Consider the following 27,830-nt stretch of genomic DNA (forward strand, 5'->3'; position numbering starts at 1 on the left):
TTTACTTGGGATGCATGAGTGTGAGGGTGTCAGATCTCCTGGAACTGGAATTATAGACGGTTGTGAGCCCCCATGTGGTGCTGGGAGTTGAACTTGTGTCCCCTGGAAGAATAGTCAGTGCTCTTAACTGCCTAACCATCTCTTCAGCTCCACCCCCCCCCTTTTTTTTTTTCTTTCACTTTTTAATTTTAGAGAAACTAAGTTTCCTGAGGAAGCCAAGCTGGATGGGTCTGCTTACTTCAGGTTCCTGAGTAGCTAGCATTACAGATCTGAGACAAAATACAGCTTTAGGGACTGGGTACCTACTACTTCCGGATGTGTGCCATGTGTTTATGCACTCCTCTCCCCCACATCATATACTCAGGATAATAATTTTATTTATTTTTTTGTTGTTTTTTGAGACAGTGTTTCTCCGTGTAACAATCCAACTGTCCTGGCACTCGCTCTGTAGACCAGGCTGGCTTTGAACTCAGAGATCTGCCTGCCTCTACCTCCCAAGTGCTGGGTGCACACCACCACACATGACGATAATAATATTTTTTAATTTAAATAACTTTTCACTTATTTTACATACCGACCACAATTTCCCCTCCCGTCCTCACCACCCAGTCACCCCCCCATAATTTTTTTAAAATTAATATTGTATATAAATACTTGAAGACATATGTTTTGTTTTTGTTTTGTTTTGTTTTTGTTTTTCCGAGACAGGGTTTCTCTGTGGCTTTGGAGACTATCCTGGAACTAGCTCTTTAGACAGGCTGGCTTCAAACTTACTGAGATTCGACTGCTTCTGCCTCCCTGAGTGTTGGGATTAAAAGGCGTGCACCACCACCACCCGCTTTGAAGATATAATTTTATTTAGTTTTGTTTATGAATGACATCAGATTCAAACATTGGCTAGTAGTATAACAGTTATTGTGTACTTGCTAATTTCTGTTCTTTGGTGATGGTAATCATGTTTATTTATTTTGTTTTTTTTTTTTTTTTTTTGGTTCTTTTTTTTAACTAATTATTTATTGGGGGGGGGGTTCTCTGTGTAGCTTTGGAAGTCTGTCCTGGAACTTGCTCAGTAGACCCGCCTGGCCTCAAACTTACAGAGATCTGCCTGCCTCTGCCCGTCAGATTTTTACTCACGCTGTACATAAAATTTTAATTTATAAGATTTAATGTTTTTTAATTCATGTATGTAGGTGTTTTGCCTACATGTATGTCTGTGTAACGTGTGTGTGGTGCTCTCAGAGTACAGAAGAGGGCGTCACATCTGGAACTGGTTATAAAGGGTTGTGAGCCGCCATGTGGGTACTAGGAATAGAACTTAGATCCTGAAAGAGGAGCCCATGCTTTTAAACTACTGAGTCAACACTCCAACCTTAATAAAAATGTTTAAATACATTCTTAAGTATATCCTTATACACTCTACTCTTAGGCAAAAACCAAAGGGGCACATTTTCAAAGAAAAAAAGTTAAAAGTTGAACAAAGTTCTAATGTTTTGTTCTTGGGGGCACTATGACTGCAGATGCCTTGACTGATGCAGTTCCCTTTGCTCACATTATACAGGGCCCTGCCTAAAAATTGTCTTTGAGATCTGGATGTTGCTTGCGTTACTCACTGGTGAATCTTGTTCCTGCAGGTACAGGTGCAGGTACAGCAGTCTCCACAGCAGGTCTCGGCTCAGCAACTTTCTCCTCAGTTTACTGTTCACCAGCCTGCTGAGCAACCCATCCAGGTCCAAGTGCAGATCCAGGGCCAACCACCGCAGTCAGCAGCCCCTTCCATCCAGACCCCATCTCTGCAGAGCCCCAGCCCTTCACAGCTGCAGGCAGCCCAGATCCAAGTGCAGCACGTGCAGGCAGCCCAACAGATCCAGGCTGCAGAAATCCCAGAGGATCATATCCCACATCAACAAATCCAGGCTCAGCTGGTGGCTGGCCAGTCTCTTGCTGGGGGCCAGCAAATTCAAATCCAGACCGTGGGTGCCCTTTCCCCACCACCATCCCAGCAGGGCTCACCCCGGGAAGGGGAACGGCGGGTTGGCACAGCCAGTGTCCTTCAACCAGTGAAGAAACGCAAAGTGGACATGCCCATCACCGTGTCCTATGCCATCTCAGGGCAGCCAGTGGCCACTGTGCTGGCCATTCCACAGGGCCAGCAACAGAGTTACGTGTCTTTGAGGCCAGATTTACTGACAGTAGACAGTGCCCACCTGTACAGTGCCACTGGGACCATAACTAGCCCTACAGGAGAAACTTGGACCATCCCTGTTTATTCTGCCCAGCCCCGGGGGGACCCTCAGCAGCAGAGCATTACCCACATTGCCATTCCCCAGGAAGCCTACAATGCAGTTCATGTCAGTGGCTCACCCACAGCTCTGGCTGCTGTAAAACTGGAGGATGACAAGGAGAAGATGGTGGGCGCCACATCTGTAGTGAAAAACTCCCATGAAGAGGTGGTGCAGACCCTTGCAAACTCTCTGTTTCCAGCACAGTTCATGAATGGCAACATCCATATTCCAGTGGCTGTGCAGGCCGTTGCAGGCACATACCAGAATACGGCTCAGACTGTACATATATGGGACCCACAGCAGCAGCCACAACAGCAAACTGCACAAGAACAGACACCACCACCACCCCAACAGCAACAGCAGCTCCAGGTTACTTGTTCAGTAAGTGAGACTTAATTTGTAGGGCATTTTCCTTCCTTGGTTTCTAGTGTACCATAGAACTTACCTATAGTGTGTGGATTGTTTAATTCCCTCCTGTTTGTCTTAACAGTGACAGTATTGAGGGAAGGAAGAGAAGCAGCAGATGAGACTGGATAAGCAGACAGGAAGTTTATCATTCTTGGAATTCAAAAAAATGATCAGTAATTCTTTTGTAGTTTTAGAGAGTATTTGGGGTGGGATGCCTGTAATATTTCTTTGTAATTTCTTTTTATGATGAGTAAAGTTAATGCTATGATGAGTGGAAGACCCCAAAGTGTGTGTGTGTGTATTGGGGGGGGGGTCTTTGGGCTACTTATATAAACAGCTGCAGTTGAACCGTTAACGTAGCACATAGGTTGTAAATTCATGGTGGAGAGCTTGTGAGATAGATTTTTCTTTGAGTATAGTGTAAAAAGTTTAAAAACCTAAAATACCTCTTAGTAGATCTATTGAAACGTTCTGGATGTGGGGGTACACGCTTGTAATGCTGGCACTTGGGAGGAAGAGGCCAGTGGATCTCTGAGTTCAAAGGCAGCTTGTTCGATATAGCAAGTTTCAGGCCATCCAGCACTACGAAATGATACCTTGTCTCAGAAAACAAAGGAAGAAAGAAATGGCAAAAATAAGAAAATTATCAAACTGGTCTGTTGTACATATCTGTTGAAACCAGAAACTGAGGCTGTAAGGATTCAGGCATTATGCTGGCCGGCCCCTGTCACCTGGCAGAATACATTTAGGCAGTACCCTGGTCAGCCCAGGATTCCATGACTACTGTAGCATGCATGCAGGTGCAAAGGATCCCTTTAAAAGAGAGACCCCTGCCCACTATTCTCTCTCTGCCTATCTTTCCTGCTGTTCCCCTGGGTCAGACAGGACTTTTCCTGTCTCCCTCTTCTCTCTGTCTCTGTCTCTTTACCTCTTCCACCCTCCCCTTTCTAAATAAAACCTCTCACTAAATTCTGTCTGGCAGAAACCTTACTCCTTTGATCTCTCTCTTTTTGGGGGGGGGCTCGAGACAGGGTTTCTCTGTGTAGCTTTGGAGCCTATCCTGGCACTCGCTCTGGAGACCAGGCTGGCCTCAAACTCACAGAGATCAGCCTCCCGAGTGCTGGGATTAAAGACGTGCGCCACCAATGCCCGACTCTTTGATCTCATTTTCGTCTCCATCTGTTTTATTCTCAGTACTTTGAAGACATTATCTGTAGAAATTAGCTCTGCTTTTATCTAGTAGAGAGATCGACCTGCCTCTGTCTCCCCAAGTGCTGGGATTAAAGGAAGAGCACCATCATCACCCCTTGCTTATCTAGTTTTCTTTTTTTTTTTTTTTTTAAGAATTTATTTATTTATTGTGTATACAACATTCTGTTTCCATATATATCTGCACACCAGAAGAGGGCACCAGATCTCATTGTAGATGGTTGTGATCCACCATGTGGTTGCTGGGAATTGAACTCAGGACCTTTGGAAGAGCAGCCAGTGCTCTGAGCCATCTCTCCAGCCCTTATCTAATTTTCTTTTGAGGTAGGAGTGTTACTGGTTGCCTAGGCTGATTTAATGTGTTTACCTTGTTCTCTGCCTCAGCCTCTCACGTAGTTGGAAACAGATGTGTGTACCACTGCATGTATCTGGTTCAGTTATGGGTTTCTATTCTTAAATCACATCCGATTATTTTTTGTTTGTGTTTTGAGGCACAGTTTCTCTAGGTGGCCCTGACTGTCCTGGAACTTGCTCTTAGATCAGGCTGGCCTCCAGATCTGCCTCACAAGTGCTGGGATTAAAGAAAGGCATGGTCCACTTTGGCACAACTGTTTGGTTTATTTTATGTGTATGGGTATAGGTGTTTTGCCAGTATATCTGTCTATGCATCATGTGTGTGTGTTGCCTGTAGAGACCAGAAGAGGGTGTGTATAATCCTCTGAACCTGGAATTATATGGTTATTAGTTTTGTTGTTTTGTTTTGTTTTTTTATGGTTTTTCAAGACAATGTCTCTGTGAAAGTCCTTGCTGTCCTGGAACTTGCTTTGTAAACCAGGCTGGCCTGGAACTCACTGAGATTCACCTGCCTCTTCCTCCCAAATGTCTTTCTTTTTTAATAAAGATTTATTTATTATGTATGCAGTGTTCTGCTTGCATATATACCTTCAGGCCAGAAGAGGGCACCAGATCTCATTATAGATGGCTGTGAGCCACCATGTGGTTCCTGGGAATTGAACTCAGGACTTCTGGAAGACCAGCCAGTGCTCTTAACCTCTGAGCCATCTCTCCAGCCCCTTTACCACAGTTCTTTTTCTTTTCTTCTCCCTCCCTTCTGTCTGTCCATGTAGCCCTGGCTGTCCTGGAACTCACTCTGTAGACCAAGCTGGCCATAAACTCATGAGATCCACCCTCCTCTGCCTCTCTAGTGTTGGGATTAAAGGTGTGCACCACCACTGTCTGACTCCACAGTTATTAATTTGGGATAAAAAGAACATTTGTGAACTATTCCATTACAGGAATTTTGATTTTTTGTTTTTGTTCTTTTGTTTTTCAAGACAGGATTTCTCTGTAGCTTTGGAGGCTGTCTTGGAACTATCCTCTGCATCCTGAGTGCTGGGACTAAGGCATGTGCCAACACTGCCTGGTCCTTACAGGAATGTTAGAAAAACACAAAAAGGATGATGGGTGTGGTAGAGCAGAGGCAGAAGTCTGAGTTTAAGTAGTGTTGAAGATTGGGCTAGATATATACCTCAGCAGTTAAGAGCACTGCTCTCCCAGAGGACTTAGGTTCAATTCCTCGCACTCTCATGTGTGGCTCACAGTTGTCTGCAACTCCATATCTAGGGAAACTGACCACCTCTTAATGGCCTCCAAGGGCACCTTCATTCATAAGCACATATAAATACACAGACATATACACATAATTATTTTTGAATAAAGAAAAAGGTCTGGAGAATGGCTCAGCAGTTAAGAGCCCTGGTTGCCTTTCCAAAGGACCCTGGGTTTGATTCTTAGTACACACATGGTAGTTCACAACTGTCTATAATTTGCATTCCATGGTGTCCATGCCCTCTTCTGCCTCCTTTCACCACCCCTTATTTTTGTTTTTGTTTATTTGAGACAGGGTCTCTCTATATAGTTCTGACTATCCTGGAACTTGGTATGTAGACCAGGCTGGCTTTAACTCACAGGTCCTCCTGCCACTGCCTTCTGGGTGCTGGAATTAAAGGTCTGGCCTCTCTTCAAGCCTCTCGAGGGTACCAGGCACATACATAGTGTGTGTGCAGACATGCATACAAGCAGAGCACCCATATGCATAAAATTAAATTTAAATTAAAAAGAGGTGTTGGAGATTGCCTAGCACTCACATAAAAATACCAGGCATGGCAAAGACATGTCACTGGGATCAGAGACAAAGTGAATTCTAGGAATTCATTGGCTGACCAGCCTAGCAGAAACTGATGAACTTGAAGTTCAGTGAGAGAACCTGTCACAAGGGAGTGATGATAAGATTAGAACCCTCTCTTTTTCCCTGTCCTCCTAAGGTATGCACATAGGTGTGTGTTCCTGTGTGAGCACACACACAAAATGATTTGAGCCAGGCAAGGTGGTGCATGCCTTTAATTCCAGCACTGGGGAGGCAGAGACAGGCAGATCTCTGAGTTTGTGGCTAGCCAGGTATACAGAGCAAGTTCTAGGACAGTCAGTGTGGTCACACAGAGAAACTGTGTCCGAAAAAAAAAAGAAAAGAAAACACAGTATCTTGTCAAAGCTAATAGAATTGTGTGTGAGCAAATTTTCAAGCATGTAGAAACAATTTTGCCTTCAACTGAAATTATTTGATATTGGGGCTGGAGAGAATTTGAGCAGTTAAGATCACTGTCTGCTCTTCCAGGGAACCTAGAGTTCAATTCCCAGCACTCAGAACTGCCTGTGACTCTAGCTCCAGGGGACCTGGCATTCTCACACAGAAATGCATGCAGACAAAACAACAATACATAAAAAATTTTAAAAAATTATAAAGAAAAATAAATCACTTGATATCCTTCAGATTTTAGAGGTGTTTAGGGGTAAGGGTCTGATAGGGTTGCTTCAGGAGCATTGTTCAGACTTGGATATGTTGTAACATCTAAGAGCCTATATTAGGGATCTGTTTTGAGGTTGTTTAACCTTTTGGAAATTGTAACTAATGCTCACAGATGTCGTCACTTCTCCTACATGGCTTACCTTCAAGACCATGATGATGGACCCATTCTTTAGTGGTGATGCATGCCCCTAATCCCAGCCCTGCTGGGGGAGGCAGAGGCAGGAGGTCAGCCTGGTCTATAGAGCAAGTTCCAGGACAGCTAGGACAACACAGAGAAACACTGTCTCATAGAAAAGAGAAAATTGATTATATTCTTATGGGTAAGAGTATTACTTGAGAAGAATCATAAAAAGTATAACTTGAAGCTGGCATGGTGTCACATGCCTGTAGTTCCAGCATACTTAGGATGCTAAAGCGGGAAGATCAAGGGATTGAAGCCAGCCTTAAACTGTCTGAAAAAATAACAAAAATCTTATAAACTGGAAATAGCATGAAGATTCTCAAGTCTTACTCTGATTTTACAGTGGCAACAGAATCTTCACTATTGCTTTACTATTCTTTGTCTTATGAAAAACTGATGTAGACTGGAATCATCAGGGGAACATTGCTTCCTCACTCCCTGAATGCTGGGATTATATGCATGGGTCATGCCCACCCCACCAGGCAAACTTCTTTTTGGATGGGTTTTTTCTGGAACTTGATCTGTAGTTATTGAAAGCCTGTCTATTCTTGCAGGTTTCACTTTTGCACTTACAAGCAGGATTATACTTTTGTTGTTGTTTGAGACAGGGTTTCTCTGTGTAGCTTTGAAGCCTGTCCTGGAACTTGCTCTGTAGACCAGGTTGGCCTTAATTCACAGAGATCCACCTGCCTCTGCCTCCCAAGTGTTGGGATTAAAGGCGTGCACCACTGTCCAGCAGGATTATACTTCTACATATCCAGTCTCCTAAAGTACTGGACACTGACTCTAGGTCTTTATATGACTAGTAAACCAGCACTCTCTCCCTACTGCTCCAGCCTCCAGTGCTGATTCCAGTCCTTCATCATAAAAGACAACTCAGATTACAGCCTGGGAACAGGGCACAGACATGGGTATTTTTCTACCGGTTTACTTGATTTTTTTTAAGGGAGAACAAAGGTTTTTTTGTTATTGGTTGATATTGGGTCTTATGTAACATACTTGGCCTTGAAGTCATAATGTAGCTAAGTGTTTCCTTGACCTCTTTATTTCCCCTCATCCCCCCTTTCTTTTCCTGTCTTCCAGCTGTTGGAATTACTGATTTTTACCACTAGGTTTGCAACTAAATTTTAAGAATCCCTACTGTGCACCTTTGAAATTGGATATGTAATCTACGGTTTAGCAACCTTGTTTCTACTTGGGAGCTTTTGAGATGTGTGGTCTTCTCAGATCCCAACCCAGAAGTCTTCAGTCACTTTATAAGCATTTAATAAAATGCCTAGGTGTTTTATTTGCAGTGAATTTTGAAGCAGTGCTTGAAAATAAACCTTTTAACTTAGAAAGTTTTTAAAAGACTGAAATGTGGGCCCTACCCTTTGGAGAGATTCTAGGGCAATTTGGGGTATTGGCATTGCAGGTTTTTGGGTGTGTGTGTGTGTGTGTGTGTGTGTGTGTGTGTGTGTGTGTGTGTGTGTGTGTGTTTCTTTCTTTTTCCTTTGGGAGGGAAGGTTGGTACAGGGCTTCTCTATGTATGTTTCTTTAGGTTTCTCCTTGGTTGTCCTAGAACTCACTCTGCAGATCAGGCTAGCCTTGAAATCAGAGATCTTCCTGCCTCTGTCTTGGGTGCTGGGATTAAAGGTGTGTGCCACCACTACCCACTTTTCTTTTTTGGTGGATTTGGTTTTTGGAGACTATGTCCTACTTACAGCCCTGGCTGGCCTTGCATTTGCCATAAAGGTGGGGTTGGTCCAAACTTTTGTGACCCTGCAACCCTGCCTCACACTCCTAAGTACTGGCATTACAATCATGTATTATCATGCTTGGTTTATACTATTGTTTTTAATGAGAATTAGAAACTAGCAAAGTGGCTTAGTGGGTTACAGTGCTTGTTCCAAGCGTGTCATCCTGAATTCAGTCCCTCAGAACCCCATGGTAGAAAACCAACTCCCACAACTTGTTTTCTGCCCTCCACAGGCACACCAATGGCACATATGCAAGAATACAATTTAAAAATCTATTCAAATATTAAATAAGAACTGGTGTAGTCAGAGCTGAGAAACATTGCATTGGCCCAGTTATATTCCTGCCTTTGCTGTCCTTCCAGTAAGATAAGCTCTCCAAAGTGTGAAAATAGGATAGCAAGAAGAGCTGGTTTTTGTTTTTCCCAGTTGAATGAGTGGTGAAGTTTCATTTCTAGCCTTTATATTAAACTGATGAAAACCAATACTGACATATTCTGATGGTTTCTATCTCCTAGGCACAAACTGTTCAGGTTGCTGAAGTTGAGCCACAGTCACAACCACAGCCTTCACCAGAACTTTTGCTTCCAAATTCTTTGAAGCCAGAAGAAGGGCTTGAAGTATGGAAAAACTGGGCTCAGACCAAGAATGCTGAACTAGAGAAGGATGCTCAGAACAGATTGGCCCCCATTGGGAGTGAGTGTTTGGGAAGGAGGGAAGGCTTGGATGTGTCTAAACTTTTAAGTAGAAGAAAAACAGAGTGTCAGGCAGGTAGGCTCTGAGGACTCGAGAATATACTTCAAAGTGTACTTTGTGTAGCCATGCAGAGGATGTAGTCTTCACCCTGTGAAATGAGCAGAGTTAATGGGAATTGCCTAAGACCAGATTTTCAGATCTGTGGGTTTCTAGAGTCAACAAAAGACTAAGGAAGGATGACTTTTGGGAAGAACTGGGAAGTGATTTGGGCTCATTAACTTGCTCGTATCACATAGTGTGGTTTCTGGTTTCTGGGCTTTTCTGCTTTAAGTTCTTGGCCCTTAGGGAAAGGAAACCTATTGGTGTAATAGCATAGTAACATATGTTACTGCATTAATTGAGAATTCCGATCACAGATGCAAATGGGCATTCCAAGGCCAAACTCTGGGCAGTATCCTCTCTGTGCCCTCCTTTCAACAATGTAAGCAGCCAGTTAAGACATCACTATTGCCAGAACTCGCATTCACCATTAGGACTTGTGTCACAGGGCGACAGTTGCTACGATTCCAAGAAGATCTAATCTCCTCTGCTGTGGCTGAATTGAATTATGGCCTCTGTTTAATGACACGGGAAGCTCGAAATGGAGAAGGTGAACCCTATGACCCAGATGTACTCTACTACATTTTCTTGTGTATACAAAAGGTAGGAAGCGGATCTTCACAGGAGCATGTTTGAACTGTTTTCCCATTGGATGCTTTTACATTACTCTAAGTTAGGAAAATGACAAAAGGGGGGGGACTGTAGTGGTACACCTTTAATCCTAGGACGTGGGAGGCAGAGATAGGCTGATTTTTATGAGTTCCTGCTGGCCAAAGTTACATTGATGCTGCCTGGTTTTTTATATATTCACTTTAGAAAAGAATAAATGCAAATAACTGTATAATTCTACCTAGAAAACCATGTTTAATGAGGGCCAGTGAAAGGGCTCAACTCATGAAAGTGCTTGCTCTCCAAACCTAGTGACCCAAATCTGATCCCCAGAAATAATAGTGGAAAGTATTTAATGATTAACTTTTCTTTCTTTCTTTCTTTCTTTCTTTCTTTTTTTTTTTTTAAGATTTTATTTATTATGTATACAAGATTCTGCTTCCATGTATATCTGCACACCAGAAGAGGGCAGTAGATCTCATAACGGATGGTTGTGAGCCACCATGTGGTTGCTGGGAATTGAACTCAGGACCTCTGGGAGAGCAGTTGGTGCTCTTAACCTCTGAGCCATCTCTCCAGCCCTATCTTTTTGGTTTTTCAAGACAGGGTTTCTCTGTAATTTTGGAGGCTGTTCTGGACTCGCTCTGTAGACCAGACTGGCCTCGAACTCACAGAGATCCACCTGCCCCTGCCCCCTGGGTGCTGGGATTAAAGCAGTGTGCCACCACCACCTGGCCCTAGACAATTCTTTTGTAATACATTTTTTTTGTTGGACAGAATGGGTAGGGTAAGGAAATAGTGAAAAAAAAAATGTTTTGTTTTTTTCAAAGGGATTACCAGTAACATTTGTCAATTACTTTTCTTTTAGTACCTTTTTGAAAATGGAAGAGTAGATGACATATTTTCTGATCTTTACTATGTTCGTTTCACTGAGTGGTTACATGAAGTTCTGAAGGATGTACAGCCCAGAGTCACTCCACTTGGTAAGAGTTTCCTTGTCTTTGACTTTCTTTTTCACTTGAATTTCTTTCTTTTCTCCTTCTCCCTCCCTACCTCCCTCCCTCCCTCTCTCCCAAGTACATTGGTGTTTTGCCTGCATGTGTATCTGTGTGAGGATATTATAAGCAGAGAATTGTGAGCTGTCACATGGGTTCTGGGAATTGAACCCAGGTCCTTCAGAAGAGCAGCCCATGTTTTTAACCACTGAGGTCTCTGTCCTTAAAGCCTCTACTTGGGCTTTAAGAAAGATGGGTAGCTTAGCCGATGTGGTGAAACCAGAACTCAGGAGGCAGAGTCAGGTGGATCTCTCTCTGAGTTCCAGGCTAGCCAAGGCTACAGAGAAAGATCTTGTCTCAAAAACTAAAACAACTACAAGAAACCCTAACAAAAACAAAAACATGGACAGAATCTTTGGTTGTGAAGGGAACGGGACTATGATTTACAAGCAACAGTTTGAGCCTCTGAGACTTTCCCTAATAAGAAAGGAACCCTGGCATGGCATTGGTGGCGCACGCCTTTAATCCCAGCACTCGGGAGGCAGAGGCAGGCGGATCTCTGTGAGTTCGAGGCCAGACTGGTCTCCAGAGTGAGTGCCAGGATAGGCTCCAAAGCTTCACAGAGAAACCCTGTCTCTAACCCACCACCCACCACCCCCAAAAAAAGAAAGGAACCCTGTTCACCAGGCATGCACAACTGGTGGTGATATGATTACTAACAACTTTTCTTCTTGTTTAAATTTATTAATCAAAATAAGAATCATAGCCAGGAGTAATAGAATGTACTTGTCATCCCAACGAGTAGGGAAGCTAAAACAGAAAGTTTGCTTGAGTCAAAAACTGTAAGGCCAGCGTTGGCAAAATTGTAACTCTTTGACAAAAACCTAAGTGAATGAAATAAACTTGGAATCACCATTACCTACTAATAAAATATATTTTTCAGGGGCTGGAGAGATGGCTCAGTGGTTAAGAGTATTTGTTCTTGGAAAGAACTGAGATTTTATTTTTGGCACCCACATGGTAACTCACAACCATTTGTAACTCAATTTCTAGGGAATCCAGTGCCTTCTTCTGTCTTGGGAACTGAAATTACAAATGGTTGTCAACCATGTGGGTGCTGGACATTGATTACAGACAGGTCTACTGCTCTGAACCACCAAACCATCTCTTCCTGCCTCTATGGTTTATTTTGTTTGGGTGTGTGTGTGTGTGCAACGCGTTCTTTTTTTCAGATAGGCATGCTATAGTCCTAGCAATTGGGAGGCAGAGGCATGCTGATTTTTGTGAGTTCCAACAACAAACTATCTTCACTGTTTGGAACATCAGATCCTGTTGACCTATTTAGTCAAGGCCCTTCCTTCAAGGCTATGAATTATTTAATTAAAAGCAAGCCAGTTGGTAATGGCACAAATCTTTAGTCATAGCTCTCCAAAGGCAGAGGTGGGCAGATCTCTGTGAGTTCCAGGACTATACAGAGAAATGGTCTTAAAAAAAAATAATTAAGCTGGCATAGTGATTCATTGTCTTCTGAATATTCAGGATGCTAGCCAGGCATAGGTGACTCATGCCTTTAATCCCAGCACTCGGGAGGCAGAAGCAGGCGGATCTCTGTGAGTTCGAGGACAGCATAGTTTCCAGAGTGAGTGCCAGGATAGGCTCCAAAGCTACACAGAGAAACCCTGTCTCAAAAAAACAAAAACAAACAAACAAAAAAAATTCAGGATGCCGGTGTTTTGCCTATATATGCACTCTATATGAGTGTTGGGTCTCCTGAACTGGAGTTAGATGGTTGTGAACTTTCATGTGAATGCTGGGAATTGAACCTGGGTTCTCTAGAAGAGTGCTGTTAACCACTAAGCCAACTCTCCAGCCCTGATAGGATGACCTTGAATTCAAAGCCTGCTTGAGCTACGTATGAAGACCCTGATTGAAAAGAAAGAGCTATGGACCATTGTTCCTGTGGAATATAGCTGGATTTATTCAAAGCCAGCATCCTGAATAATATTTATGTCAAAAGAATGCAAGTTTTCAGTGGATTTTTTGTTTGTTTGTTTGTTTGTTTTGTTTTTTCGAGACAGGGTTTCTCTGTGTAGCTTTGGAGCCTATCCTGGCATTCACTCTGGAGACCAGGCTGGCCTCGAACTCACAGAGATTCGCCTGCCTTTGCCCGAGTGCTGGGATTAAAGGTGTGTGCCACCAACGCCCGGCCTCAGTGGAATATCTTAATGTTTATTTTCCCTGGGTAGTTTTTGAGGTCCAGCACCTCCTGAGTACTTTGCAGGTAGATTTAGGAGATCACAAAATCTTCAAGCCAACCTGAACAACCTAACTCAGTGACAGAGTATTCATTTGCCTACTTGCACTTAGCCTTGTGTTAAATGATTCCCCCCTCCCCAATTAGTAACTATTTAATGCAGACATCAGAGAGATGGTTCAGTGGTTACGAGTGCTTACTGCTGTTGCAGGGGATCTGAATCCCTCTTCTGAATTCTGGGATACTAGGCATGCATGTGCCACATAAACATAGATGCAGACAAACTCCCATACATATAAAGTAAAATTTATATATGTGAAATATATAAAAACTTAATACACACACATACAATATATCTCAGACTTGGGGGTGAGGTCTTTGTAGTGATGTAGGGATAACATAGTTGGTAAACCATTTACCTTAGAAGTACAAGGACATGATTTTGTTCCTCCAGAACCCATGTAAAAGTTTCAGGGCATGACAGTGTGTGCTTGCTGGCTACTCTTTCTAGCCTAATTGGTAACCTCTAGGCCAATGAGAGGTACTGTTAGAAAAGAGGTAAACAGTGTTCCCAAGGAAAGCTCCAGAGATGATCTTCTGCATCCCACAAAATATGCACATGCATACCCACACACACATGAACATACACACTACATACATGCATTTTAAGGAAAAAAATATTTGTAAGCTGGTATGGTAGTACACTTAGGAGTCGGGTGGATCTCTTAAGTTCAAGTCCAGCATGGTCTCTGTAGCCAGTTCCAGGACAGCCGTCGCTACATAGTGAGACCCTGTCTCAAAATAAAGGAAGGGGAAATGAATGAGAGAGAGAGAGAGAGAGAGAGAGAGAGAGAGAGAGAGAGAGAGAGAGAGAGAGAGAGAGAGAGAGAGAGAGAATTTTTCTAAACATGCATTAGTTTTCTTATATTCATGGGGTTCTGGGGATTCAACTTGTCTTCATGCATATCACCAAGTAAATGGTTTACTGTGGAGCTACCCGAACCTCTACAAAGTGTTTATTTTTGCGACAGGGTTTCTCTATATAGCCCTCAAACTCACTCTGTAGACCAAATTGGGATTAAAGCTGTGTGCCACCACTGACCAGCCAAGAATTTTTTTTTTTAAGATTTATTTATGGGCTGGAGAGATGGCTCAGCAGTTAAGAGCACTGATTGCTCTTCCAGAGGACCTGAGTTCATGGTGGCTCACAACCATCTGTAATGAGATCGGGTGCCCTCTTCTGGTATGGATGAAAACAAAGCACTCATATACATAAAATATTTTTTTTTAAGATTTATTTATTTATTTATTTATTTATTTATTTATTTATTTATTTATTTGCAAGACCTACTTCCAGGACAGCCTCCAAAGCCATGGAGAAGCCTGTCACGAAAAACAAAAGCAAACAAAAAAAAGATTTATTTATTATGTATACAGTGTTCTGCTTGCATGTATCCCTGCAGGCCAGAAGAGGGCACCAGATCTCATTAGAGGTAGTTGTGAGCCACCATGTGGTTGCTGGGAATTGAACTCAGGATCTATGGAAGCACAGCCAGTGCTTTTAACCTCCAGCCACCTCTCCAGCCCCAGCCAAGAAATGTTTTAATATTCATGATAAGAAAGTACAATTTTTTTTATAAGTCTAGGTTGTGTGCTTTAATCCAGGCAGTTAGGAGACAGAGGCAGGCAGATCTCTTGAGTTTGAGGACAGCCTGGTCTACAGTCCATTTTTTATTTTTAGTTCATTAGCAGTTAAAAGAATGAGTCAGGGCAGGCAGTGGTGGTACATGCGTTCAATACCATCAATCAGCAAGACAGAGGCAGGTGGATTTCTGTGAGTTCGAGACCAGCCTGATCTACAGAGTGAGTTCCCAGACAGCAGGGGCTTTCACAGAGCAGCCCTGTCTCAAAAAACCAAAGAAAGAGAAGAAAGATTTATTGTTGGGGGCATGCCCCTATTCCCAGCACTCCTAGGAGAAGAAGGCAGGTGAATCCTTATAAATCTGAGGCCTCCAGCTGTACATAATGACTTCCTGTGAACTACTATACTGTGTATAAGTTCCAGACCAGCCAGAGCTACATGATGAGACCCTGTCTCAAAATGTAAAAGTAAATAAATAAAATTTCCACACCAAAAATAACAAAATGGTCTTTTTTTTTTCTTTTAAATAGGTCTTCTTTTTTAATGTAAAGGAATTTTATTTATTTTTATTTTCTGTACATTGGTATTTTTCCTTTGGTGTCAGGTCCCCTGGAACTGGAGTTACAAACAGTTGTGAGCTGGCTTGTGGGTGCTGGCTATTGAACCCTGTTTGTCAGTGCTCTTAACTACCAAGCCATCTTTCCAGCCCCAACAAAATGATCTTTAAAAAGAATAATTGTAGCCTTGGTTGGTGGCGCACTGCTTTAATCATAGCACTCGGGAGGCAGAGGCAGACAATCTCTGTGACTTCCAGACCATCCTGGTCTACAAGAGCTAGTTCCAGGACAGCCTCCAAAGCCACAGAGAAACCCTATCTCGAAAAATCAAAGTGGGGGGCAGACATTGTGAGGGTCAAATGTGGTGGTGTACGCCTTTAATCCCAGTAGAGGCAGGTGATCTCTGGAGTTCAAGCCTAGCCTAGTCTACATAATGAGTTCCAGGACAACCAAAGCTACATATGACACACAAAATAGAATCAGTGTGAACTGTGGAATATAACATTTGATAAGATTCAGACCTTGCGTACTGGCTATCTGATCTTTGGACATTTGGAACTTTTTTTTAAGATTTATTTATTTATTATGTACACAGTGTTCTGCCTGCATGTATGTCTGCAGGCCAGAAGAGAGTACCAGATTTCACTACAGATGGTTGTGAGCCACCATGTGGTTGCTGGGAATTGAACTCAGGACCTTTGGAAGAGCAGACAAGCGCTCTTAACCACTGAGCCAGCTCTAGCCCACTTTTTTTTTTTTTTTTAAGACACCTTATTATGTATACAGTGTGCTATCTGCATGCCAGAGGAGGACACCAGGTCTCATTATAGGTGGTGTCAGCCAACATGTGGTTGCTGGGAATTGAACTAAGGAACAACAGACAGTGCTCTTAGCCTCTATGCCATCTCTCCAGTCCCCCATCGTCCCGGTTTTTGACCTTTTAATATTATAATGGTCTGTGGTAGCTCCCTTGACCTGATTTAGCCAAATATTACTGTTTCATCTGTGGCGTTTCTCTCATTATAGAGTCTGTCAGTTCTACTTATAGTGGGAGGTGGTATTTTATCAGTGTGATCAGATGCTGTGGGTGATAATTTCTTCTCAATTAAATTTGAATCTCCTTTCTACTATGCTGGGAAGTCCTGGTTCTTAGCCATTAAATTCCTTTTTTGGTTTTTCAACTCAGTGATTTTCTTTGTAGCCTTGGCTGTGCTGGAGCTGACTCTGTAGACTAGGCTGACATGGAACTCACAGAGATCAGCCTGCCTCTGCCTATTGAGTGCTTCTGGGAGTGTAGACATGCACTACCACCACCCTTAATTGCCTAGATGAGAATAAAGTTAGGGGGGAACAAAAAAACTAAATTGTTGAGGCAGGTGGCAGAGTAACCAAGAAGAGTAAAATATGCTGTGGTTTCCCTGAGGAGAAGGCTGTGTTGTGCCACTCATCTTGTGTGACGGGGACATCTGATATGGTGAGAAGAAAGCACTTCCGTTGCTGCTTTACTGTAGTATAGACAGTAAATAGACCAGAATGAAGCCAGAGGTAGTCATAGTTGTACACTGTGATTCCTGTACTCCTGTAGTGGTAAAGTTTTAATTTCCATGTCAGCCTGGGGTACATACTGAGTTGCAGGGTAGTCTAGGCATCAGGGAGAGACACTGCCTTGAATGAATCAAAGAAACTTATGAGCCACAAATGCCTTCAAGAAACAGAAATGCGTTAAAAAATAATAGCTGGGCAGTGTGGTGCACACCTTTAATTCCAGCACTCAGGCAGAGGCGGGTGGATCTCTGTGAGTTCCTGGAGAGCTGTTACACTGACAATCCCGTCTCACAAACCAAAAGAAAAGAGGACTGTATAGGGCACAGTGTAGTCCCACCTTTACTTCCTGACATTTGCTTCTTGAAAGTCTTGAAGTAGGTGGTGTCAGCTCATCTGCTAGGCATGTCCCCAGTATACAAATACTCGCACATCTCTAAAGGACTTGAGAACGTAGGTGCCATAGTGCTCAAATCAAATAGCACCTTACTACTTATCCATGTTCAGACTGTTGGCCTTTTGAACCCTGTAGCTATATGTTTACTTCAGTATGAGAGTAATAACCTGGTGTTTTGGAGGAAATGTGTACTAATTCAAGTGTCAGCCTCCCGTTTTTGTTCATGAAATTGCCTTGCTTTCCGAAGATGGTGGATTTTTATGTTCCATGTCTCTATCCCCTAAACACCCTGAAAATAAAAATCTAAGGGGGATACAGATGATTCTGGGTTTTAAAGCACTTGTTGCTTTTGCAGAGGACCTGGGTTCAATTTCCAACACCCACATGATGGTTCATACCCATCCATAACTCCCATTTCTTGGGGATCAGATACCTTCTGACCTTTACAGGTACTAGGCATTCACACAGTGCATATACATACAAGGAAAACACTCAAATGCATAAAAACAATCTAAAAGGCAAAATATGGGGGCTGGATAGATCGCTCAGCAGTTAAGAGCACTGGCTGCTCTTCCAGAGGTCCTGAGTTCAATTCCCAGCAACCACATTGTGGCTCACAACCATCTATAATGAGACCTGGTGCCCTCTTCTGACCTGGGCAGAACACTGTATACATAATTAATTAATTAATAAAAGGAAAATGTGAATCTGTAAGTTTTCTTAGAGTATATAAGCAGGGTTGGGTTACAGCTTTATGTAGTTTATTTTCCTTAAGCACACTCCTTTTACCCTAATCATTTTGATGGGGGTAGGGAGATCAAATGTCAACAGTCATAGAAACTTGTGGCTCTTCATAGCAGCAGCAACAAAGGTATCACCTTGAAGCTTAATGAGAAACAAATAGTCATTTTCAGGTTTTGCAACCCAAGGGCCTGTGCTTTAACTAGCTCTAGATTATTTAGCCGTGGCCTAGGGATAGCCCCCGTTAGGATTGTGTTCCTGTGTTGTCCTTGTCACTTCTGGTCCTAGTGTTTGTGGACCTCTGTCATCCGGTTGCTGCAGTGGTATTCTATTCCACCTAGGCTATGTCCTGCCCAGCCACGTGACTGAAGAGATGCTGTGGGAATGCAAGCAGCTTGGGGCACACTCCCCTTCCACACTGCTGACCACACTCATGTTCTTCAACACCAAGTAAGTGCTCTAGCAACTACACACTTCCTACTGCTATCTACCCAGTTCAGGGGGTGGAAAGACCAGGAGGACTTCTGTGTTCCTTTGCTACATTTCAGAAATTTTCAGCTAGTTTGGGTTCCATCTGGCTATATTTTTGTATAGTTAATGGTAAAGTGCAAACAGCCTTGTTGGACCCCTTCAGTCCATTTTAACATGGCCCTTTCTCTGGACAATGTGCTTAGACGTGGCCTTGCCCAGGTCTTGGGAGTGGGGAATGGTTCGTCTGAGTCACCAGTGGGCTTGAAGGTAAGTCATCATATCCTCCTGGCATCCCTCTTTTTGCCTTGCTTGTGCTTGTGGTCCAGGTACTTCCTGTTGAAGACAGTAGATCAGCACATGAAGCTGGCTTTCTCCAAGGTTCTTCGACAGACAAAGAAGAACCCCTCAAATCCTAAGGATAAAAGCACGAGTATCCGCTATCTGAAGGCCCTCGGGATCCATCAGACTGGCCAGAAAGGTAGTAAAAGGAACTAGGAATGACAGCAACCAGTGCTGCTTATCATGCTGATTTTGTCCTTATGGGGATGGGTCTAAGTTGAGGTTGTTTGGACAGAAATTGTCTACTTCCTTCTCCTTGCCTAAAAACTCTGAACATTTCTCACACAATTAGGGATGCTATGGAGAACAAGAACATAGCTGTTTCCCTTTTTGTCAGTGTCCTTGCCTTGTGCCCCTTTCCTCTTACCCAGTATTTCCTTGTTGGGGTGGTTACTGATCTAGGCTTACACTAGTGCCAGGTCTGTCCTGTGTGTGTGCGTTTCTGATTATTTGTGTGTGCATACATGTGCGTGTTTATGCCCATGTGCGCGTTCTTGCACAGGTGCCACCTTGTAAGTGATCAAAGGACAGCTTGAAGAAGTCAGTTTTCTCTTTCTGTTGAGTCCTGTTGACTGAACTCATAATTGTTTAATAGTTACAGATGACATGTATGCAGAACAGACAGAGAATCCAGAGAATCCATTGAGGTGTCCCATCAAGCTATACGATTTCTACCTCTTCAAATGGTGAGGAGGCTTTGTATACTAACCATTCTTGTGAATGTGTGTGTTGTGTGTTAATAGGATGGGAATGAACTCCTCCCAAGCGCTGGAATTATAGGTGTGTACTACTAAGTCTCACTTTCATATTTAGCTTTTGTAAATGATTTGCTCTCAGACCAGAACCACAAAATGCCATGACAAGATGGATATTCAAAATAGGCATGCACACAGATACTGAAAGGGAAGTTTGGTGGGGAGGAAGGGGGGAGGTTGCTCAGGGTTAGCGTGCTTGTCTGGTTTGCCCTGAATTGAATCCTCAGTACTGCCAAAGACATAACTGTCTGTCGGTCTGTCTGTCTGCTTTTAAACAGAGTCTCTTTGTAACCCAGGCTGTCCTGGAATTCACTTAGACTAGATTGGCCCCAAACTTGATCTCAGCAATCTATCTGCCACTTGAATGCTGGGAGTGGTGTGTGCCACCACACCTGGCCAAAGAAATAACTTGTTTGCTTTTACAAAATGTGTGATATACACAACACTGATATACAAGGGGTCACTCTGACAGCCACTTTTTTGGACCCAGTGTCTCTCCATGTAGCTTTGGCTGCCTAGAATTTAGTAAACCAGGCTGGCCTTCCACTCATAAGAGATCTGTGCCTTTGATCTACGGGTGCTTGGATTAAATGTGTGCACCACCATGTTGGACTCTGATAGTGACTGTTCATAGAGGAGGTATACAAATACAAAGCCTATTTTTTTCCTATCACGTAGTGAACATAGTACCTTTCTCTCTCTCATTTGGTTGCTGCTGCCATCAACAGCAGGTGTTGATGATCATTTTAGCTTTTTTTTTTTTTTTTCTCCTTGTCCCAGCAATTTGGCATATCCTCTTCATTATCAGTGTCAAAAGGAGCTTTTGTGGTTAGTGGTGTTTCTATTACCTTAGATTAAAACCCTGACAGGAGCCAGGCGTTGGTAGCACTCGCCTTTAATCCCAGCACTTGGGAGGCAGAGGCAGGCAGATCTCTGTGAGTTCAAGGCCAGCCTGGTCTACACAGTGAGTGCCAGGATAGGCTCCAATGCTACACAGAGAAGCCCTGTCTCGAAAAACAAAAAAATAAAATAAAATACAATAAAATAAAATAAAAAAAAAAACACAACCCTGACTGGTTTCTCACTACTCTACAAATAATCTTGTATCGTGAATAGTACCTCTATCTAGTGCACGCCCGTTGCTGGTTGGAGTCTGCTGCTTTGGCCGGTTACCCCACACTTTGCTCCTAGAGCATTAAGCTTTCTCTTCTCGACTGGACACTTCAGGGAAGTGTTGTCTTTGCCCCTGACTAAATCCTCTGTAGCACTCAACTTGTAGCAGTTGTTGGGTATTTGTGTAACTTTGTTAGTCAGGAACTATCTAGTAATTTTTCCTGCTCACATCTTTAACATCTGAGCTCAATATAGATCTAGTACACAAAGCCCTTCCATCTGGAATGGATGGATAAACAATTGTTTGATGAAGGAGTGTGGGGGGGTAGATAGAGAACACTGTTTAAAGGGAGATCTAGGTGGTGAAGCCTGCTGAAAGTGGGACGTAAATAGATGTAAGTAGTCGAGCCTGTGGTGTAGGTAAGAACAGCCAGGGATTTAATCACAGTGTGTTCATATAAAGGACGAAAAAGAAACCTTGTTACTGGCATTTACAGTGGCCCCGATTGGGTTCCTGGTGTGGTATGTGGTGTTTGTGGGACTCTACCTATGTTACACCTTCAGATCTCCTACCTCAAGGGCTTTTCATAGAATGTGTGTTTTGGAAGCTCAAGCTGGAAGAGTTAAAATTATGCTATTATCCATTGTTTACTGATTTATTTTTCAGCCCCCAGAGTGTGAAAGGCCGAAATGACACCTTTTATCTGACACCTGAGCCGGTGGTGGCTCCCAACAGCCCAATTTGGTACTCAGTCCAGCCTATCAGCAGAGAGCAGATGGGACAAATGCTGACCCGGATCTTGGTTATACGGGAAATTCAAGAAGCCATTGCCGTGGCCAGCGCAACCACCATGCACTGAGGTGCCTCAGCCACAGCAAACGAATCCAGGAAAAACCAGACAGACTTTTACACTAAAGAAGAGGCCTCCATTTTTTTCTTTTTCTTTTTTTCCTTTCTTTTTTTTCCCCCCTAATTTTAGTTATGATGCTTTTCAGGCTACTTCTGTTAAAAATGTAAAAGACAATGTTGGGGCTTTGCATCTTCATAGACCTGAACAGACCCCTTGGTTCATGGGGCTCTCTCTGGGTTTTCTGAGAGCCAGATGTTCTAGGAAGTGGCTGGCTTTTTCTTTCTCTTTTTTTCTTTTGTCTGGGGCATGGGGAAAGAGGCTTGGACTGTTGGGACAAGTATGGGCCCTTCCCTTTCTCAAGGAAAATGGAGCTGCTGATGGATGAATCCTCCTGGTTTTCTCCAGCTGACCTTCACTTTGGACTGGCAGGCTTTACTGACTACATGGAGCCACGATTTTTTCTTCATGCTCAGACATAAGCTTAGCATCTTAATGAAAGAAAAATGAGGGGAACTTCAATTATGATTTTATTAAAGACAATTTCTATTCCACCCTCCTTTATGACAAGTGACATAGATATTAAAGTAAAAACTTTACCATGCCTTTTTTTTTTTCCTTTTTTCTTTTTTTCTTTTTTTCGGCCTGACATTGAGGCCTTAACCTTGAGGCTCCTGTGCCTGACGGAACTCTTGTAACATACACTTGTGTATCATATAAAGATACCACTCTTTCTCTTATGTATTCTTATTCTAGTTGTTTATTAAGAATGACAAGCACGTCTTTTCAACACGCTAGTGGATAACGTGTCTTTATTTGGGGGAGGAGCTTCTCGGGCAAGTGGAAATAAAACTGTTAATTGAATGGGCCAAGATCCTGCGGGGCGGGGCGCAGGGAGGGATGGGGCGGGAAACAGCTCTCCATTATAAGGCCCTGTGAATGCTGTGAGCATGGGGTCCTTCCTCCCAGCTAACTCCGCCTTCTTGTGGGCGTGTCTCTAGTACGCGCGCCTACGCTCTGGCGTCAGCGACGCACGGCGTAGTGACGAAATCGTGTGGTTTATATTGGCGCGGTCCTGACGGCAGAGGCCTCTGCGGCGCGGTCCTCGGAGGCACGCGTCCGTGCTCCTCGTTGGCCATGGCGGACTACCTGATTAGCGGAGGCACATCTTACGTGCCCGACGACGGGCTCACAGCGCAGCAGCTCTTCAACTGCGGGGATGGCCTCACCTACAAGTGCGGGTCTGGGGCACCCATCTGGGCGCGGGGCGGCGGCGAGGGGCCGCACGCTGGGCGAGGGGGCCGGATGCGGGATTCCTTGAGCTCCTGGGAGCGGACTTGGGGAACGGGTCAGGGGATGAATGGCCTGTCTCTGGAGAATAACTTTGACAGGTGTGGAGCCAGGCCGGCCTGGAAAGGGTAGTTTCAACCGTACTGAGTCTTAGCCTTTCTCTGGACATACGGGATTGTCAGTGTGCAGGAGCACTAATGACAGCTAGCTCGTTGGCAGAAAGACCCCCTGTCCCTAATCCACCCAGTGCCATCTTGCCTGGGGCACACGCGCTCAGTACAACTCCCAGCCCAGAGCTTTATGGGATATATGGAGTCGGAGTCTCTTGGTGTTAGAGGGAAGCCTGAGCGTTCTGCCTAATTCCCTCCTACAGCGATTTTCTCATTCTTCCTGGGTATATCGACTTCACTGCCGACCAAGTGGTGAGTGTAATAACGGACTGGGTTTTTCTACTTTGTTTTTGATATCGTCTCATATGTCTTTGTGGCGCGTCTGGAACTAGTTATGTTGACCAGGCTGACCCCAAACTGCGCTGGCTTCTTGTGAGTGCTGAGAGTACTGTAGACGTGTGCCACTATGCCCACTCTATGAACTGGGTTGTGAACACAAGGAGTGGGGAAGGTGTTGCTGGTTGCTACTTTGTTTTCGAGACAGGATTTTTCTGTAGCACTGACTGTTGGCCTCAAACTCGGAGATCCACCTGCCTCTGCATCCCAAGTGGGGAGATTATAGGTGTGTGGTCATCACTCCCAGCTGGTGCTGGTATTTGTTGATGTCAGCTCCAAGAGAATTAGCTTTGGGAAGTGGGGTAGAGTCGATGGAATGATCTTTCTGGTGAACTTACAGGTCAGCCAGGGCCATTTTATGGACTCTGAGGAATAAGCTGTGTTTTTCCTTTAGTGTGGTCCTTTATCTCCTCAGGATTTGACCTCTGCTCTAACTAAGAAGATCACCCTGAAGACCCCACTGGTTTCCTCACCTATGGACACTGTCACAGAGGCTGGAATGGCCATTGCAATGGCGGTGAGCCTAGAGGGTCATGGGAGGACAAGGCAGGTTGCCATCTCTGCCAAATGTTGTGTCTTGTAGTCATCACTTACTGACTTGTGTGTTCATCTTGTAGCTTACAGGAGGTATTGGCTTCATCCACCACAACTGTACACCTGAATTCCAGGCCAATGAAGTTCGGAAAGTAAAGGTCAGAAGGACAAGCCATGGCTAGAGTCTCCTGGGAATTACAGAGGTGGAGTGGGTTGGGAGTGGAGGATTTGTTCTGCTAAGGGTCCTTTCTTACCACTGCCGGGTTCAGTTACTGAGAAGAAAGAGTCAAGCTTTTTTTTTTTTTAATTGTTTCTATTTTTATGTGCATTGTTGTTGGACCCTGCCTGGAGTTGCAGACAGTTGTGAGCTGCCATGTGGGTGCTGGGAATTGAACCCAGGTCCTCTGGAAGAGCAGTCATTGCTCTTAACAGCTGAGCCATCTCTCCAGCCCCAAAAACCCTGTTTCTTAAGCTAGTGCACAGTGCTTCCAGGCCACCCATGTCATTATTAGAAGGGTTGGTTTGGTTCTGGATACTGCTATGCAGGACACTTAGGCATGGACGTTGATAAAAGTGATTCCAAAGATGCAATGACCTTTCCCCATCTCTTCCAGAAATATGAACAGGGATTCATAACTGATCCTGTAGTCCTTAGCCCCAAGGATCGTGTGAGGGATGTTTTTGAAGCCAAAGCCAGGCATGGCTTCTGTGGTATCCCCATCACAGATACAGGCCGGATGGGGAGTCGACTGGTGGGCATCATTTCTTCAAGGGATATTGATTTTCTCAAGGAGGAAGAGCATGACCGTTTCTTGGAGGAGGTATGTGCCAATAGCGTCTAACAACCCAGGCTCAAGGCCTTTTTTTTAACCAGTGTGAATTACTGATGATCTCCCCGCCATGTTTCTTCATGCCTTCTACCTGTAGGGACCCTGATGAGAAAATGCCTGCTGTGTGCTAGCATCCATGCTTTCAAGTGGGGGCTAGCTCTGGAGGGTTTTTCTGCTCATGTGTGGTTTTTCCTTCTTTGAGAGGTTTCTCCCTATTCCGTGTTCCTACTCAAATTTCACTAATTTGAATGGTATAAGGGCTACTGAGTGCCTGTCTGGAGGGGTGGTTGTGACTCTTGGATGATGATGCCTGTGGGGAAGGTAGGTCCTGGTCTGACTCTTCTGTCCTCATGACCCATCTAGATCATGACAAAGAGGGAAGATTTGGTGGTGGCCCCTGCAGGCATCACTCTGAAGGAGGCAAATGAAATTCTGCAGCGCAGTAAAAAGGGTAAGTCCTGGAGGTGGGAAGGGGCACAGAAACATTCAGGGTCCTGATTCACATCCTGGCTTGTCTTCAGGAAAGTTGCCCATTGTGAATGAAAATGATGAGCTGGTAGCCATCATTGCTCGGACAGACCTGAAGAAGAATCGTGATTACCCATTGGCTTCCAAAGATGCCAAAAAGCAGCTACTATGTGGGGCAGCCATTGGTACTCATGAGGATGACAAGTATAGGCTGGACTTACTGGCTCTTGCTGGTGTGGATGTAGTGGTTTTGGTAAGCTACAACATGAAGCAGGATGGGCCTGTAGGGGTGATTGCCATATCATGATGTAGCTGGCTAAACTTCTTCCTGTCCTAGGACTCTTCCCAGGGAAACTCCATTTTCCAAATCAATATGATCAAATACATGAAAGAGAAATACCCCAATCTCCAAGTCATTGGAGGCAATGGTAAGAGAAGACAGCACTCTGGTGGGTAAGAATTTTTGTGCTCTCACCACCTGAGCCCTCATTATCTTTTCTGTTTCACTGTAGTAGTCACTGCTGCTCAAGCCAAGAACCTCATAGACGCAGGTGTGGATGCTCTGCGAGTTGGCATGGGGTGTGGTTCCATCTGCATTACTCAGGAAGGTAAAAATACGCTTTGATTGGGGCCAACGGCTCTTAGGGGAACTTGAGTTCTACATGGGCAATTCTAGGGCCAAACAGGCCTTTTGGATGGGTGACATGGCTGGAAGCAAGACAAGTTCTTGTCACCCCTCACCTGCCACTCTTTGCCTAGCCTGGCCTCCTTGCTCCTGCTCTGTGCCCTCTCTAAACTCTGGTCTGTTTGTTTTATTTAGCGGCTCCCAAGATCCCACCAGACATAAAGTCCCACAGCCCCAAATGCCCTTCTACTGTCACGGGCTGCTATAGTAAGTCCGGCCCGGCGCACTGGCCCGGCCTAGCTGCCCACTGCCCGGCTGCTTGGTTGACTGTAGCTGTAGCTCCCAGGGTTGTGGTGCTGTTGGGTGGGCAGGGCAAAAAGATGTACAGACCATGGTTTGGGGGCTGCTTGACATCACAGCTCCTTCCTAGGGTGCTCATAGAGCAGGACCTCCTTCCTGAGGTAGGCCCTGCTCTGCCCACAATTCTCTGCAGTAGGCGTGGCTCAACAACCAATTCTTGAGTCTCTCTTCTCCATTCCCACTGCCCCAATCTTGCCTGAGCTGCCCACTATGCAGGAAGGGCTAGGCCTGACTTGGTGCCTCTGAATACTACTAACTGCACGGGTACTCTTTCCCCATCTGATACCAGCTGGGCGGGGCTTCCCGGTTGCAATAAACTGCATGTGCCTGAGGCTGCATTGGGCCCTGCGCACGTGCACTCAGTAGAGGCGAAGCAGTCACAGCTATTTGTACTATTCAAAGCAGATGAGTAGCAGCCATCCCAGACACTTCTCTTTCAGCTACTGACTTGGTATAGGTGTCTTTCAGAGCTCCTGGGTCCTGTAAGTGACCCCTTGTATCCCATCTCAACACCACACATCATCTGTTGTTCCATCTCTCAACAGTGTTGGCCTGTGGTCGGCCCCAAGCAACAGCAGTGTACAAGGTTTCTGAGTATGCTCGGCGCTTTGGTGTTCCTGTTATTGCTGATGGAGGAATCCAAAATGTGGGTCATATTGCCAAAGCTTTGGCTCTTGGAGCTTCTACAGGTGAGGCCTAGTCACCTGAGGGCCAAGTGGCGTCCCCTTTTTTGTACTGCTCAGATTCAGCCCTAGCTCACTTATCTGTCCACAGTCATGATGGGCTCCCTCTTGGCTGCCACCACCGAAGCCCCTGGTGAGTACTTCTTCTCAGATGGGATCCGGCTAAAAAAGTACCGTGGTATGGGTTCTCTTGATGCCATGGACAAGCATCTCAGCAGCCAGAACCGATATTTCAGGTAGGACAGGCAAACAAGTCGCCCCACCAAACCCTGCTTTTAGTCTTATCCCTGTGGTAACTTTGCCTATTTCTTTGCCTATTCCAACAGTGAAGCTGACAAAATCAAAGTGGCCCAAGGAGTTTCAGGAGCTGTGCAGGACAAAGGGTCTATCCACAAGTTCGTCCCTTATTTGATTGCTGGCATCCAGCATTCCTGTCAGGACATTGGTGCCAAGAGTTTAACCCAAGTCAGGTGAGCTTGGGTAGCTGGGGCATGAGTAGAGGGGGGTGGGACTGGCCAGCTCCGACCCTTTGCATCTAACCTGCCCTTCTGCAGAGCCATGATGTACTCTGGGGAACTCAAGTTTGAGAAGAGAACATCCTCAGCTCAGGTGGAAGGTGGTGTCCACAGCCTTCATTCGTAAGTAGCCCTGTGCTGGGGTGGGAATCTCAGCCAGCCTCAGACCACCTCTTTTCTGCCCTGAACTCACAGATGGGTCTCTGCCTACAGGTATGAGAAGCGGCTTTTCTGAAAAGAGATCCAGTATATGCCTTGAATTTTTCAATAAAAGTTTTG

General features: G+C 44.6%; 2 protein-coding genes across 2 annotated transcripts in view; both read left to right on the forward strand.

The window, feature by feature from the left end:
• The window catches only part of Qrich1 (glutamine rich 1), a 35,850-nt gene extending 13,317 nt beyond the window's left edge, over nt 1–22,533 (forward strand). The window contains exons 4-11 of the mRNA XM_027414582.2: nt 1,632–2,663; nt 9,201–9,378; nt 9,926–10,080; nt 10,955–11,069; nt 18,556–18,664; nt 19,012–19,163; nt 19,620–19,710; nt 21,560–22,533. Of these exons, the coding sequence (XP_027270383.1) occupies nt 1,632–2,663; nt 9,201–9,378; nt 9,926–10,080; nt 10,955–11,069; nt 18,556–18,664; nt 19,012–19,163; nt 19,620–19,710; nt 21,560–21,752 (2,025 nt within the window). The 3' untranslated portion in view covers nt 21,753–22,533. The remainder of the gene's footprint in view (nt 1–1,631; nt 2,664–9,200; nt 9,379–9,925; nt 10,081–10,954; nt 11,070–18,555; nt 18,665–19,011; nt 19,164–19,619; nt 19,711–21,559) is intronic.
• A 319-nt stretch (nt 22,534–22,852) lies between these two features.
• On the forward strand, nt 22,853–27,830 carry Impdh2 (inosine monophosphate dehydrogenase 2). The gene is made up of 14 exons (NM_001246822.1): nt 22,853–22,975; nt 23,404–23,452; nt 23,952–24,053; nt 24,154–24,228; nt 24,685–24,891; nt 25,264–25,351; nt 25,422–25,621; nt 25,706–25,796; nt 25,881–25,976; nt 26,899–27,042; nt 27,128–27,272; nt 27,363–27,506; nt 27,591–27,674; nt 27,765–27,830. Exons 1-14 carry the CDS (start codon nt 22,878–22,880, stop codon nt 27,784–27,786), a joined length of 1,545 nt encoding a protein of 514 aa, NP_001233751.1. The 5' UTR covers nt 22,853–22,877; the 3' UTR covers nt 27,787–27,830.

Source organism: Cricetulus griseus, chromosome 4, assembly GCF_003668045.3.
Source record: "Cricetulus griseus strain 17A/GY chromosome 4, alternate assembly CriGri-PICRH-1.0, whole genome shotgun sequence".
Taxonomy (NCBI): domain Eukaryota; kingdom Metazoa; phylum Chordata; class Mammalia; order Rodentia; family Cricetidae; genus Cricetulus; species Cricetulus griseus.

Bases quoted from the DNA above. Each gene is read 5' to 3' on its own strand.
- Impdh2 (NM_001246822.1), top strand. From the start codon at position 22,878: ATGGCGGACTACCTGATTAGCGGAGGCACATCTTACGTGCCCGACGAC. The intron at 22,976-23,403 runs GTGCGGGTCTGG...TCCCTCCTACAG, and splicing joins GGGGATGGCCTCACCTACAA to CGATTTTCTCATTCTTCCTG. The intron at 25,977-26,898 runs GTAAAAATACGC...ATCTCTCAACAG, and splicing joins CATCTGCATTACTCAGGAAG to TGTTGGCCTGTGGTCGGCCC.